At 42.5% G+C, this 15980-nt stretch overlaps 1 gene segment (V, D, J or C); it reads left to right on the forward strand.

Moving 5' to 3' along the window:
• The first annotated feature begins 11618 nt into the window (after positions 1-11618).
• On the forward strand, positions 11619-15980 carry LOC139327421 (immunoglobulin lambda constant 6-like). The segment is given in 4 exon segments: positions 11619-11701; positions 14202-14531; positions 15273-15401; positions 15755-15980. Coding segments are annotated over 3 exon segments (399 nt in total).

The raw sequence follows: 15980 nt of genomic DNA on the forward strand, positions 1-15980 counted from the left end.
TGGTCTGGGGTGGAGATGTACAGCGTATCATCAGCGTACTGATGTACCCTCACCCCAAAACCACAGATGATCTCGCCCAGCGGCTTCACATAAATGTTGAACAGAAGGGGCGAGAGGACCGACCCTTGTGGCACCCCCCAAGCGAGGCACCTCGAGGTCGACCTCTACCCCCCTGCCAACACAAACTGCGAGCGGTCGGAAAGGAAGGAGGAGAACCACCACAACACGGTGCCCCCTATTCCTAACCCCCTCAACCACTGCAGCATGATACCATGGTCGATGGTATCAAAAGCCGCTGAGAGATCTAATAGGACCAGGACAGAGGAGCAACCCCTGTCCCGAGCCCTCCAGAGATCATCAACCAATGCGACCAATGCCGTTTCCATGCTGTACCCCTGCCTGAAGCCCGACTGGTACGGGTCTAGATATTAAGCCATAATTTGATTAATGGCTGTGTATTGCGTAAATCATGATGGCTGGGCTTACACAACATGCTGAATTAAAACTAAGTCAACCGCATGAAGACATAATGCAATATCAAAGCCTAGCCCAAGAATTTGCCTCACAACATTCAATGATGGCCACCAACTTGCCATACCATCCACAAAGCATCTGCTCCAAAAGTAAGTCCTATGGCATTCATTGAGAATTATTTCCAGTCAGGTAAATGACTATAAGATTGTAGCTTCTGATGGTTTCAAAGAAGTAAACAAATACAGTGGAATTTCCCTAGGCTGGTGCCATATATCCCTTTTGAATTCCAACTGGTGGGTCAGAACCCAACCCAATCTCAGCTAAGCTCAGCTAAGCTATGGTAGGTTGCTGCACCAACATTATTACTTCAAAAACAAATAATCAGTTTGATCTAATTGTAAATCATTAGTCTGCAAAAATCGACAAACAAGGGAAGAAAAGGCCATTCTTTTGGGTTAACATCTAGTCATCAGTATTGAAAATAGGTAGCTGAATTAGACTTACCTACATACCTTTAGCAGAACTCTAAAATACTGCCCTAGTTGCCAGACAGATAGTAGACTGGAGAATGTTTCTTCTCCCTGTGAAATCCTGCCTCTGAATCCCTGCTTACTAGGCAGTTATTTACAGGGAGAGAAGAAGAGACTAGCTATACTTACAGGACAACGGGTCCATGGAAACTCAGCGAAGAGGAATTTAGGGCTTTCAAATAGACCTGGTGAGATTGCTCCAGAGTTTCTGCAAAGCAGTCAATCACTGTGGATATCAGGGATCCACTGTGATACAATAGCAGGAGCTGCCTTTACAAAAATCTCTTGTGGTGGGAAAAACGAATAGCTGGTTTTACCTTTGAAGGCATAAGCAAAACCTAAGAGGAAGCAGGCAGTTGACTCTTTCCTCCCTGGAAACATCTAGATAGATAGTCACTAAAGCTGTTGTACAAAATATTGTTGTGATCCTGAGCAAGAAAGAAGGGGTGTGTGTGTGCAGGGAAAGAAGTACTAACCTTTCCCCACTATTTCTTTTCCAGTTTAAACCTTCTCTCACTCATACTGTTTCTTTTTCTGTATACATAAGAAAATCAATGGAAATTTGGTCTGCCTAATGCTGGATAGGATCAGACTGCCTAACTACTGATGAAGTTGGCTATTGTTTCCTGATTCCTTATTCATGTAAGTGTTCAGAAGACAGACAATTAAATAATGATCAACATGCTATTTCTGTAACTAGCTCACAAACAGTGCATAAAACAATTGTACCGGTATCATGCCTTTGTAATGAGCATATGCTGCCCTTCAAACTAAATAAATAATGTATTTATGTAGCACTGATGATGTTATCTAATTGATGAAACGTCTGCAGGAAAACCACCAAGCTCAGAGAAACCAAAGATCCCATCCCACAGTTCAACCCTGAGTTACAAATATTTTCTTCTATCGATGCAAGTATACATTTCCATGTAATAAAAAATAATTATCTTAGAACAAGTGTAAGCAAACTAAACATGTATAACAACTAGACTCACAGATCATGCTGAATCTTAAAATTAGCTTTGGCCTAACCCAAATCATACATCCATATATAATGCGGACTGGGCAGGATGGGTTGGGACAGCATCTTGTTTAGCCCAGCATCACTAGCCGCCGTGCATTATTCCATTCTAAACAAACAAAAAAAAATAGAAATAAATAAATGGGCAAATGTACCCTCCAAATATCTTTGAGCTTCCCTGGATATAAATGGAACTGTCTCTCAACTGACTTAAAGGTCATTGATGATACACTTCATCAATTTGCTCAAAATAAATGATAATTTAATGGGCCTATGCAACCAAGAACCAAGTCCGGGAGGATTTATTTTTATGTGATCAAACTAGTGGTGAAATCTAAAATTTGTTACTACCGGTTCTGTGGGCATGGCTTGGTGGGGGGGGTAATGTGACTGGGTGGGCATGGCCAACTTTTTCTTTTTAACTTTTAAAACCATTTTTTCTACAATTTCTTCGGCGAAGAGGTTGAAAAAAATGCTTTCAAAAGGCTCTGACGATCCCAGCTGAGTTGCCTGATCGGCAGAGGCTTTTTTTCTTTTAAAAGCCTCTGCCGATCAGGCAACTCAGCTGGGATCATCAGAGGCATTTAAAAGAAAAAAAGCCTCTGCCGATCAGGCAACTCAGCTGAGATCATCAGAGGCTTTTAAAAGCATTTTTTCTACAACCACTGAAGAGGTTGTAGAAAAAATGCTTTTAACATTTTTTTTTAAAAAGCCTCTGATGATTGTGTGGCTGAGCTGGGCATGGGGGGGGTCAGGGATTTTTGCTACTGGTTCTCCGAACCACCCGTCTTCATCGATACCAGATTGGTTGATCTGGTCTGAACTGGGAGCATTTCACCCTTGGGATCAAACAATATCTTTATAATTCAAAAAGCATGGCTAGCCATGGTGCATCAAACCGATTTTGAACAAGATAGGTAGATTAAAGATGAAATTAAGGTGCCTATGCACCCAAAACACCTCTGGGCCACAACATCATAACAACATATCCAAGAAAGTGGCCTTAAGGTGGTGGGACAGTTTCTCACCTGGCCCATCCGTGATGACATAGTCGATGGTAGAATATCAAACTAATTATTCTTCAAATAGAAACAAAGCAAGAAATGGGCTTATATCTCAGCAGGTCACAATACTTATTTGACCTAGGCTGATCCCCAAATTTAAGCAGGATTGGACTGGTTAGAATTCACATGGGAACAATCAGCATTTTGACCTGGAAACAAATTTGGAGCATTGATGTTTTGTTGTTCAATCTACTACCTCTATTTAATAAGGGGGGTTCTTATTGGAGGAGTTGAAATATAAATATCATTTTCCAGACAGTGCAGAGAGGCAATATCTTCAGTTAAAACATTTTTTGACATGATCTAGATGTGGGCCAGCAGCCTTAAGTGCTTCTCTAGCTCTAGAGGATTTAACATATTGTTTATAATAATAAGCCTGTAACAGCTATTTATAAAAGGCTATTAGAACACATTAAAGTAGACATCCAAGAATATTGGGAAATATTGGGTATGTAAGCATTAATGTTTATCACTATACTGTCCTCTGAGCCTCTCTGTGTCACATTTCCATATGTTAAAAATTATGGTTAATTCAACATCAACAACACAATTATTTCGCAAGTGGATACCTATCATTTTTTTAAGAAAGAAATTGACAGTTTCAACTCACTACTGGAGATGTTATGCTTAAAAAAACAATACTGGCTCATGGTAGATGTCACCAAGCGCTACAAGGGTTCTCTCTGGATAGAAATCGTTTTACATATTAATTCTGTTCTCAAAGACTCATTCTTTTTATAGAGGCTTACATTCCTTTGAATTATATATCAATGGTTTGGAAACTAACAGGAAGATAATGGAAATAAATATTGTCTGCTTTTATGATCACAAAAAAAGGATACTATAAAGCTGGAAGAACATCCATTTGCCATCAATTATACAATGGTCTAAAGAACTCATCCCTCTTTCTATATTTGAACATGGATTTTATCACCAGAAGTCTATCTTGAAGGACTATTTAGAAACTGAAATACATATATGAGTTTATAAGCTTTTCTTTTATATTGTTGATATTATCTATAATTTAATTTATGATGTGATATGACTGTATTCTTATCGTGTTTCCCCAAAAATAAGACCCTGTCTTATATATTTTGAACCACAAAATAAGCCCTTGGCCTTATTTTCAGGGAGGTCTTATTATTTTGGGGCATGTGGAGTGAGACAGGGCTCCTCTTGCCATCTTACCTGATTTCCAGCTCTGTCTCCCTAACCCTAACCAGAGGAAATGGTGGGGACCAGCTGCACATGCGCTTAAATATTTTCAAGGAGGGTTTATTTTTGGGGGAGGGTTTATTTTCAGGGGAGGTCTTATTTTTGGGGAAACATGGTAGTTTTATTAATGCCTAAGAAGTGTATGCTTTGTGGCTTTTTTTTTCCTTTTCCGCACTTTGAGTATACACATACACATGGATGATAGTAGTGCTGTCTTCTAATTATACATAGGTTTGGATTGGGGGAAAAAATCAATTTATAGCAATCCTTAGCATAACAAAAGTTGTTTTCTAACAGCTAGTTAGAACAAAATCACCCCATTCTTGACTTGGCATTAACGATGCCAACATAGAACTGATAGTTGAGCCCACTGCCAGCTACGTTGAGCCCTTATCCCGACTTCTTTCCTTTCGTTTGAATCATTGCCAAGTGATGTCCTGGTCTGTGGGTGAACCACTCATTAGAATCAATTAGTTTTCCTCTTTGTTCTTCTCCTCTTCTACACATTGCCAACCAATGTAAGAGAACAGCAATCAGGAGCCTGTAGCACAAATGGAGAAGGATTGACTTCCCTGGGGTAGTTGGCCAAGCCTTCTTTGCATACCTGTACCATATTTTGGCATCTCCTGAGTTTTAAAAAGTGGGGTAGAATAAAGGAATATATAGAAAGTCACCCAGATCAGAAATAACTCTAAAAGGGGGGGGGGGCATGATTTTTCTACTAGCTAGTCCCTGCAGAGGTGAAGAATAAAACTGATTAGTAACTGGATAATTGTCTTTCTCAATTTATAGGGAGAGAGAAAGTGATGAAACTGATAAAAATAGGAAAATAGTATAAGAAAGAGTCACTACTTCAAAACCAACATCTATTATGAGCCATTGTGGCACAGTGGTTAGAGTGTAGTATGCAAGCTACTTCTGCTGACTGCCGGCTGCCGGCTGCCTGAAATTTGGCAGTTCAAATCTCACCAGGCTCAAGGTTGACTCATCCTTCCATCCTTCCGAGGTGGGTAAAATGAGGATCCAAATTGTTGGGGGCAATATGCTGACTCTGTAAACCACTTAGAGAGGGTTATAAAGCACTGTGAAGTGGTATATAAGTCTAAGTGCTATTGCTATTAAGGACTTAAGGCTGGTTTACTCATGGGCTGGGAATGAGATGAGAACAAAGTCAAATTACCAAAGGAAAAAATTGGTCTGATTGTGCCATGGTAAAGTGTAAGTGAGGCAAGTAAAATTTTAAGTGTAAACCAGTGGTGGGTTTCAAATTTTTTCTGTGGGTGTGGCTTGGTGGGTGTGGCATGGCTTGGTGGGCATGGCAGGGGAAGGATACTGTAAAATCTACATTCCCACCGATTCCAGGGGAAGGCTACTGCAAAATCCCCATTTCCTCCCGATCAGCTGGGACTCAGGAGGCAGAGAATTAGATGCAGACAGGGCCAGTCAGAATTTTTACTACTGGTTCTCCGAACAACTCAAAATTTCCGCTACCGGTTCTCCAGAACTGGTCAGAATCTGCTGAAACCCACCTCTAGTGTAAACCTTGGCTTAACAATATAAGGTCTCACCAGAATAATGATATTTGAGCTGTCTAATGGAATGTATTGTCCTCAGTGGTAATGTTGGTGGGGGAGATTTTGTGGGAACTGATTGGCTCACAAACATTCTATGATATGCATTTTCCATCTTCCAATTAAAGCTTCTCTTTGCCATTATCTAGCTATGATGCATCGACACTGGTTGGGAGGGAGGATCAATTAAATGTACATCCAATGTACATCAAACTGGTGATAAGCCAGTTTTGCACTATACAGGCAGGCCTGGCACAATACTGTTTGAATCATAGAATGGTCACTAGGGACAAGGCCTGTGTTCATGGGGAATCCTGGCTTGCCAAGGCCGTTTAGTATAGTATTGATGAAAAATACAATAAAGGAGATCATTTTTGTCTATTAAGTTGCTGATCAAATTATAAGAGCAAAGCTAATGGGTGGTGAAAAAATGTATTAAAAAAGAAGAACAAGTATTTTTAAAAAAATGCATCTAGGTGTTAAGGGAGAGAATAAGGAATGGCTAAATCTTTCGTGTTAGTGTTAGAAGCTATGGTGAATGGGCATATATAAAATTGCAATTTAATGATCTTAAAACTTAGTAGAACATTCTTTAAAAGCAGGGGCAGAACAGTTTGAGTAGAAAGAGAGTTTATTTTGACTCAATGATGCAAAGTGGGTTGTTTTAAAACCCTGAAGTAAATAATCTTTTTAAGGAGACAGGTTGTCTTTAAATGGTTATGTATATTGAAACTCATAACTGCTTTTGCATACAAGCAAAAAACAAAGTTTGCTAATTCTGACTTTAAAAAGAGATGATGGCATCTTGCACATTTTAAATCATTTATAGCTTTACCACAGGAAATGGAGTTTTGCTCAGCTGTCAAAATAAAATAAGAGTTTTTATCTACAGAAAGGAAAATGCAGCATACTTAGATATGCACTTCTAAATTTCAGAAAAGCCCTTTAAGAAGTACTATACAACAAGCAGCATCTCGTAGATAAAAATCTTTAAGTCAAGGGACTACATAAGATTTTGAACTTCACATAATTAAGGTACTGAATGTACAACTGCATATTATTTCAGTGAATAGTAAAAAATGGATGAGTGGCTTAAGAATCATTGTAGATGCATAGGGACCTTTTGACTAAGCTAAGAATTAAAAGGGGCAATGGAAGATGGGTGCAATCACTAAGCAAGGATACCAGAAAATAGCTAAACCTGCAGAAAGCAAGACTAACACTCAAAAAGCTAAGAGTAATGAAAAGAGGGTTCTTTTTAAATTATGTAAACAGTAAGAGGAAGAAATAGTACTTGCTTCTTGGAGAAGATGGTAGGGGGGTGACATAGAGGACAGAGCTCATCCTATTTTCCTACTTTGAACTTCTCTGCAAAGGAGAATGGTGTTCAAATAAACCTAAAGATAAAGGTAAAGGTTCCCCTTGCACATATGTGCTAGTCGTTCCCAACTCTAGGGGGCAGTGCTCATCTCCATTTCAAAACCGAAGAACCAGTGCTGTCCAAAGACGTCTCCGTGGTTATGTGGCTGGCATGACTAAATGCCAAAGGCGCACGGAACACTGTTGCCTTCCCACCAAAGGTGGTCCCTATTTTTCTAATTGCCTTTTTTATGTGCTTTCAAACTGCTAGCTTGGCAGAAGCTGGGACAAGTAACTGGAGCTCACCTAGGGATTCGAACCACTGAACTGCCAACCTTTCAACTGACAAGCTCAGCATCTTATCCACTGAGCCACCTCATCCCTAAAGATAACAGCTGATATAAGCAGGAAGTGGCAATTCAAGATAAGTAAAGAGGTAGAACATAAAATAACGGAGTTGGAAAGGACCTTGGAGATCTTCTAGTCCAACCCACTGCTCGAGCAGGAGACCTTATATCATTTCAGACAAGTAGCTGTCCAGTCTCTTCTTAAAACTCTCCAGTGATGGGGCATCCACAACTTCTGAAGGCAAAGCATTCCACTGATTAATTGTTCCCATCATTGGGAAATTTCTCCTTAGTTCTAGGTTGCTTTTCTCTTTGCTTAGTTTCAGTCCATTATTTCTTGTCTTGCCTTCTGGTGCTTTAGAAAATAGGTTGACCCCCACATCTTTAGTAGTGAGGAAGCACCAGGTTACCATGAACAAGTGAAACCTTTAAGGCAAGAGCCCTAACAGAACTTGTAGAGTGGCATTTCGCTGTGATCTTTGAGAAGAATTTGAAACACACATGGTGCCAGACAACTAGAAAGGAGTAGATGCAGTTCCAAAAGTGGGGAGAGGACCTGAGTGCAGACCTTCTTGACAGTAACCAATTAGTTGATCATGCAAATGCAATGGACATAATATATCTTGATTTCAGTCAACCATTCAACAAAGCCTTCCTTGTGATTCCAATCAAGAAGAGGGCAAAATGTGACTGTGCTAAGCTATCATGACTTGGAAACATGCTTGGTTGAACAGTAGCTCCAGGATTAAAACATTATCAGATTGGCAGGTGACAAAAAGACAGGAGGATAGCAAACCCTTTAAAGCAGGGTTCTTCAGGTGAGGTATACAGTTTGGGGAGGGGCAGACAGAGTGCAAGGGAAGACTGAAGAACCTTTTTGTTGTACATTGTTGCAATAAATTGTTGTTTCATTGAATTGTTTTCATTGTTCATTTGTGTTCATATGGAGGCTTGGATTTTAAAGGGGTGTGTCGGTCTCTATATTAAGATTATACTAAAGGGAGGCGTAATGGCAAAAGATTTGGGAACTCCTATCTTAGAGGGAATATTTAGTAACAAGCTAGAACAATGATCAGAAACGAGAAATATTTCATCCGGAACAAATATAAAGCTTTTTATTTGGGCATGAAAATTTAAGGCATGAATATAAGCAGCAGAACACGCAGAAAAGATCTGGGTGTCTTGGTGGATCAGCATGAACCGATAGTATGATGCAGCTGTAAGAAGCAGCAAATACAACCCTGCATCAACACAAAAAGTATAATCAAGAGAAATCAATCAGTCAGAATGGAGCTGGAAGGGATCTTGGAGGTCTTCTAGTCCAACCCCCTGCTCGAGGAGGAAACCCTACCATTTCAGACAGGTAGTTATCCAGATTTTTCTTAAAAACCTCCAGTGGTGAAATACCTACAATTTCTGAAGACAAGCTGTTCCACTGATTAATTGTTCTCACCGTTAGAAAGTTTCTCCTTAATTCCAGGTTGCTTCTCTCCTTGATTGGTTTCCATCCATTGTTTCTTATCCTGTCTTCTAGTGCTTTTGAAAATAAGTTGACCCCCCTCTTCTTTGTGGCAACCCTCAGATACTGGAATTCTGCTATCATGTCACCCCTAGTCCTGCTTTTCTCTAGATAAGCCAAATTCCTGCAACCGTTCTTCACATGTTTTTGCCTCCAGGTCTTTAATCATCTTAGTTGTTCTTCTTTGCACTTTTTCCCAAAGTCTCAACATCTTTTTTGTAATGTGGTGACCAAAACTGGATGCAGTATACCGGGTGTGGCCTTACTAAGACTTTATAAAGTGGTACTAATACTTCACGTGAGTTTGATTCTATGCCTCTGTTTATACAACCAAGGATTGTATTAGCTTTTTTGGCGGCGGCTGCACACTGCTAGCTCATGTTTAAGTGATGATCCAAGGTCCCTCTCACAGTTATTATTTTTGAATTAGGTTTTGCCTAATCTGTACTTGTATTTTTGGTTTTTCCTGCCTAGGTGAAAAACTTTTCTTTTCTCCACATTAAATTTCATTTTGTTGGATAGGGCCCATAGTTCAGGTCCGTCAAGATCTTTATGGATCCAGAACTTGTCTTCTAGGGTGTTGGCTATTCCTGCCAGCTTAGTTTTGTCTGCAAATTTGATGAGTTCCCCTCTTATTCCCTCATCTATGGCATTTATGAAGAGTACTGGGCCTAAGATGGAACCTTGTGGTGTCCCACTGTTTACTTCCCTCCGTGTAGAGGTAGTACTATTAGGGACTACTTGTTGAGTATGGTTGTCAGCCAGTTACAAATCCATCTTGTAGTGATGCTGTCTATCCCACATTTTTCCTATCTTACCAAGAAGTAGGTTATGTTCTACTTTGTTGGATGCCTTACATAAGTCTAATTATACTATTACCGTACTATGTCCAGAGCATTTTGCTGGTCTACTAATTTAGTCACCTTGTCAAAGAATAAAACAAGATTGGTTTGGCATCTCTGTATTCTTTGTTGGTCTGTCCATACCTAGAAAATTCAGGGCCCTGTTTTCAAAAGGACACTGAAAAACTGGAGCATTTCCAGAGCAGAGCAATCAAAATGATAGGCAGAAAAACCCCCATGAATAAGACTTGGTGGCAATGAATGTTTGCCCTAGACTCTAGAGACAGGGATGAGACATGGTAGCTGTCTACAAGCATCCGAAAGACTGTCGTGTTAAAGACAGGACAGAATTATTCAAAGTTATTTCAGAAGACAGGACAAAAGAAAAAGAGATTTTAATTACAAGTTAAATTAGGTTGAATATCAGGAAGAATTTCCAGACAGTTAAGAGCTGTTCTCAGCTACTGAATTGACAGGTTTGGGGATGTGAGATACTGAAGTAAGGGATTTCTGAATTGAGCAGGAAACTGGATTAGAGGATCCTTGTTCCTCTATCCTACCATTCTGATGTTCAGTATGATTCAATACTTTAGCAATTACGAATTTCAAACCACTATCAGCATCATCCACATGATCTCATCATCCATCCTAATGCGCTGCCTTTGAGCTTGTGGGCAGGGGGTGGATGCTCTTCTTAGGAGGGCAGGAGGCATGCCATGACCCGCTGAAACCAGAGGCCGGCCTTCCACAGGTAAAACCCATCCTGTGCCACACCCAGCATGTCCACTTGGTGGGCCTTTCACTCAAAGCCCTAACCAGCACTACCCCATTTTACTGGGGGGGGGGGATTCCTGGGAAGCTTGGTGTGGGGGAGGGTTATAACAAACAAAGGTTGAAGAAAAAAAATCACAGACACAGTACAGTAGCACTGGAGAACACCTTTTGTTCAGCATCCTCTGGGCTGCTGCCCAATCCCAATCCCTAATCCCCAATCCTAGAAATAGGAGGTGGGGAGGGCATTGCAATTAAAAATGGAAATCGGCGGTTTCAAGCTGGGGAATGGATAGGAGAAATGAGAACCACCTGAGCCGCTTAAGGCTTGCCCCCCCCACCCCCTCCGGATCTGAGGACACCCACCCCCACCCCCGGCTCCCGGCCTCCGAAACGCCTAATATCCAGAGACCGTCCAGCGTCTGAGGAGAGAGCGTGAATTAACGCTCTGGATGCAATCTGGCTGTTCGGGCCTGCGCACAAAAAGTGAAAGGAAGTTTTTGCCGCGCCTCGCCTGACTGTGTACAACATGGGGCACGGTGGTATAAGGCGCGTCTGATTCTCCGGCCAGGCGAGCAAGTAGGGTGGGGGCTGCTAGGAGCCGCGGAAAAGGGTTCGGATCCCGGGTCCGGTCCCGGGTGAAGAAGTCGGAGGGAGCCGGACAGGCGTTGGGGCGCAGGGCCTTTTGGCAGGCTGCCGAATGAGAAACGAGGACTCCCGCTTGCCTGCCGCCCCTTTCGCCGGGCTGAGCGTTTGCAACGTCCTTGGCCGAGCGGAGCTCATCTCCTTGCCTCCTTTCGGACGGGACGGTCACTAAACCCGGCTCGTCTGGACGCGGGAAGCCCCGCGCGGGAGAAGAGGAGCGGAAAGGCCGGTCTCCAAAAGCTCGGAAAGAGCCGGGGAGATTTTGCAAAGGCGTCCGGAAAGATCGCAGCGCTGTGAGAACAAGCTTACTTCGCTTCCACCGGGACGCAGCTCCTGGTCACAGGTGAGTCCGAAAGCGCTCCGCTTCGCCTTCTCTTTCTCGACTGTCCCCCGGGAGGCACCCCGATGGCTTTGCCAGGGAGCGAGGCTGGGTTGTTCCGAGGCTGGGAAGTGGTAGAGGGTCAGATCGCCGGGGTGGAGTGGGGGGGGAGTCTTGCATTGCCGCCTGGTTAGTGGGACGGCTTTGCTTGTCTTTGCCAGGGAGTCCCCACTCGCCTTTAGTTAGACGTGCGAAGGGAGCGCCCAAGGAAGGCACCCGCCTGGCTCCCTGAAGGTCCCGCCAGATGCCTGGAGGATTCATCACGGCGCGGGTGGGTGAGTGGGTGGGGAGCAGCGGAAGAGAAGCTGGAGCGAGCCCCCACCCCTCTCCTCAATTCAGGCAGCAGAGCAGAAGGACTCTTCGCTTGCCTTTGCCGGTGCAGCGGGCCGAAGGTGGGGGAGAGGGTCAGGGACGTCCCGGGAATCAGTCCACTTGGGCGAAGGGCAAACGGTAACCCGTGGCTCGGACAGAGGGAACCCACCTGTGACAGGATCAGATCCCTGCGTTCCCGAGAAAAACAAGCCAGCAGGTCCTCCCGATCAGTCGCCGTTTTCGCAGCTTTCTGAGAACTAGAGCCCTTTGTTGGGAAAGGCTGGTCGCCAGTGGGGCTGGAAAGAGCGGCGATTGGGGGGAGGAGGGGGGCAGGTTTGGCCAGTTGGTCGCTGAGATCTGGTGTGGAAGTGGATCGCTGGAGCCTCCCAAGCTGTTCTGCTTTTAAGAAAACTCAAACTCGGAGGCAGCTCTCTCGTTCCTTCAGACAGATTTAATGCCGCCCGTTGCTTTTCAGATATATTAGATCAAGGGTCTCCAACCTTGGCAACTTTAAGCCTGGTGGACTTCACCTTCCAGAATTCTGGGAGTTGAAGTCCTCCAGGCTTAAAGTTGCCAAGGTTGGAAACCTCTGTATTAGATCATACTTTCCATAATGCTCAGACTGTTGGGAGCTGTAGTCCAAGGCACATGGATGGTTGCTAATTAGGGAAGGCTGATTTAATTGCAGTAATGCTTTTAGTGGTGGGATGCTTTCCAGTCATTTGTTTAAACTCCTGGTGACCGTCCAAACAAGGAGTTTGCAGTTTTCTTGGCAAGGTTTTTCAGAAGTGGTTTTCCATTGCATGCTGAGAGAGAGTGACTGGCCCAAGGTCACCCAACTGGCTTCGTGCCTAAGGTGGGACTGGAACCCATGATCTTCTGATATGTCTCCTTAGTCAGTACAATCTGTCTCTCAGTGCAATTTAAGGGTTATCAAATTAAAAGAAACTAGATCATCCAAGCAGCTTTAAAAACAAAGCAGTAGCAAGACCACACTTCATATTCAACAGTTAAAATCACGAGACCCCCAACTGAGTCTTGCGCTAGTTTATTTCACTGTTGTTGGCATTTGTTTGGCCTATTTATCTTACTTTAAAGTTTTTTTAAAAAAATCTAGAAAAATGTTCACTTTAAGGAATGCTTTAGTATAAACAGTCTTAAAAGCAAGCCCAGCCACAGGAAATGGATGCAGCCATTCACAATTTTGAAAATACCCCTGGAGCTAAAACCAGAGACTTTATTCTGTTTTAATCATCCTGTTCATTAATATGATTCAAGGGTACCATTGGCATTAATTGATCTACTTAGTAAAAGCGTCCAAGTGGTAGCAAGTGATATAATTAAACCGAAGTTCAGCCTTCTCCAACTTCATGCCCGCCAATATATATAACTCCAGGTGGTATGTTTCCAGAGGATTATGGGACTTCAACCTGGAATATCTGTTTGTTTGTTTGTTTGTTTGTTTGTTTGTTTGTTTGTTTGTTTATTTATTTATTTATTTATTTATTTATTTATTTATTTATTTATTAGTTAAGTTAAGATGAAGGGTAATATTGGTTTCTTAAAGTTAGAGAGAATAAATGATATGAGAAAAATTGAACATATAAAATTGTGTTAAAGATGAACAAAAATCTGCACAAATTTAAGACCAGGCCAATATTCTGTTCAGAAAAGATGTATTGTATTTATTTATTTATTGGTTCAATTTATATGCCGCCCTTCTCCGGAGACTCAGGGTGGCTTACAATGCATTAAGCAATAGCCTTCATACTTTTGTATATACCTGCTTAGTAGGGCTTTCGTGCCCCCCCCCCAAGTGGTGTTCTTTTTTATACAAAGTCAGCTTATTGCCCCCACAATCCGGGTCCTCATTTTACCTACCTCGGAAGGATGGAAGGCTGAGTCAACCTTGAGCCTGGTGAGATTCGAACTTGCAGTAATTGCAGGCAGCTGGCAACTAAGTGCTACTTTAACAGCACTTAGTCCACTGCGCCACCAGGCTCTTGTCTTTCTTGGAGGGCCTGAAGGGCATGAAGATTGAGAAGAGAGACCTTTCTTGACAGGCTGCTTCGTTTCTGAGTCTCAATTCTAATCACAGGTTAAGGTTGTCTCAGTCTATAAGGGCAAAATGCGGGTTATTTCTCCCCTGCAGATCCAAAGTGTGAGAATCACCCACCACCAAGCGTCGTTCTCCTGAGTCCTTTATGCCACAAAAAGCATATGACCCTTGTGTGCCTGGCCCAGGGCTTCCACTACGAGTGGCCACTGGATGTGATCTGGAAGTGCGATGGCCAAAACATTGACCGACTCTCCTCTGCTACTGAGCCAGTCAAGAAAGAAGGAGAGTGCAACTTCGCCACTGCCAGTCGCCTGAGTGTGTCAGCAGAGGAGTGGCAGAAAGGCCACAACTATTCCTGCCATGTCAACCAAAAGGGGCTGGTGGTGGATGACTCAGTGAAGAGCAGTCCAGACCACAAGACAGGTAAGGGAATGCTGGGCAATTAAGCGAGCAGCAGGGAGAATGAATCAACTGGCTGAGTTCTGTAATCAGGAAGACATGGCCAGAAAGTGGCTTCATCTTCTTCCTTTCTGGAAGAGAAAACTTTCTGGGCCTTGATGTTGATTTGCTAGTGGTCAAGCACATCTGCTTCCCTGCCCCCATCCACGTGGCTGTTTATGATTGGATCATCCATGTAAAGTCAGAGTTTTACAAAGAAGAGCAGACCTGGCAAAATGGCAAATTACTTATGGCAAAAAGGCAAATTACAGCCATTACCTCTACTGCCATATACACGCACAGAGGGAGGGAGGGAGAGGGGGAGAGAGAGAGAGAGAGAGAGAGAGAGAGAGAGAGAGAGAGAGAGAGGTATGCCTGCATAGTATCCAACAGTCAAATTCTTCTGGCATATGGCTGAGGCAAAAATCCTGCAATTTTCCCTCGAAGCACCAGTAATAAATCACATTTTAAAATTAACAATTTGCTACTTTTGCATGAACTGTCCAAGATAGTTAGACCAGACTGGCCAAGACCTGTTGCTTATTTATTGAAAGGATTAGCATTCAGTGGAATGATATGGGAAAAGTCCAACTCAAAACATTTGGGTTGCCAGCTTTACAAACTGAATGGGGGAGGGAGGTATTAAAATATCAGCCTGAAATGTCTCCTTAAGTGTGCTGCTAGCTTCTGTTACAACAACACCTTCTTTTTTCCTTCTTTCTTCAGAATCAACTTCAGGTATCTCTGAGGTTCAACTCAGCCTTTATGCGGGGAAGTTTATATTCCTCCTACTAGGGGCCAAAAGCTTGGCCTACAGTGCTATTCTGGGCATCTACAAGATCTATAGAAAAAAACGTAAGAAACAACTGTCTTGGCTAACAAAGAACAATTTTTTGATTCTGTTTAAACATCATATTGATAGTTTAATTATAATTTATTGAATAAGCCACAAAATACTTTACTCACACAACATACTAAGCCAACAAATTAAGGTGATGGGTTCACACTAAGGGTAATTAAACCACATTATGGTTTAATATGAAGTGCAAATCCTACCTTTGGTATAGCAAAGGCCCTGATAATTGTTGGGTATAAAGTAAACACATTCTGAGGTGTCTTATTCGGGACATATGCTTAAGTGACAGGCAGCCTTGTGTTGATGCTCATTGCTGACTGTATTCCTACATCTAAATTTACTTCCTTTGTAGGTCTCTAATTGCGTTACCTGCTACAGCAGTATTCACTCCCTTACCAGCCAAGGCACAGATTTATGTATAGCTGCAGGCCTTTCCCAGTGAAGATCCATTCCATTCTGAAGCTTCCACATCCTTCATCTCAGCCTCTTCCTTCCAGAGGGACTCATTGGTCACTTTATATTAAATTGTTCTATGCCTTGAGAAAATTTCAATACATATTTTCTGCCTCATAATAAAG

Source organism: Pituophis catenifer, unplaced genomic scaffold (genome assembly GCF_029215685.1).
Source record: "Pituophis catenifer annectens isolate HBS135680 unplaced genomic scaffold, rPitCat1.0.hap2 SCAF_1, whole genome shotgun sequence".
NCBI lineage: Eukaryota > Metazoa > Chordata > Lepidosauria > Squamata > Colubridae > Pituophis > Pituophis catenifer.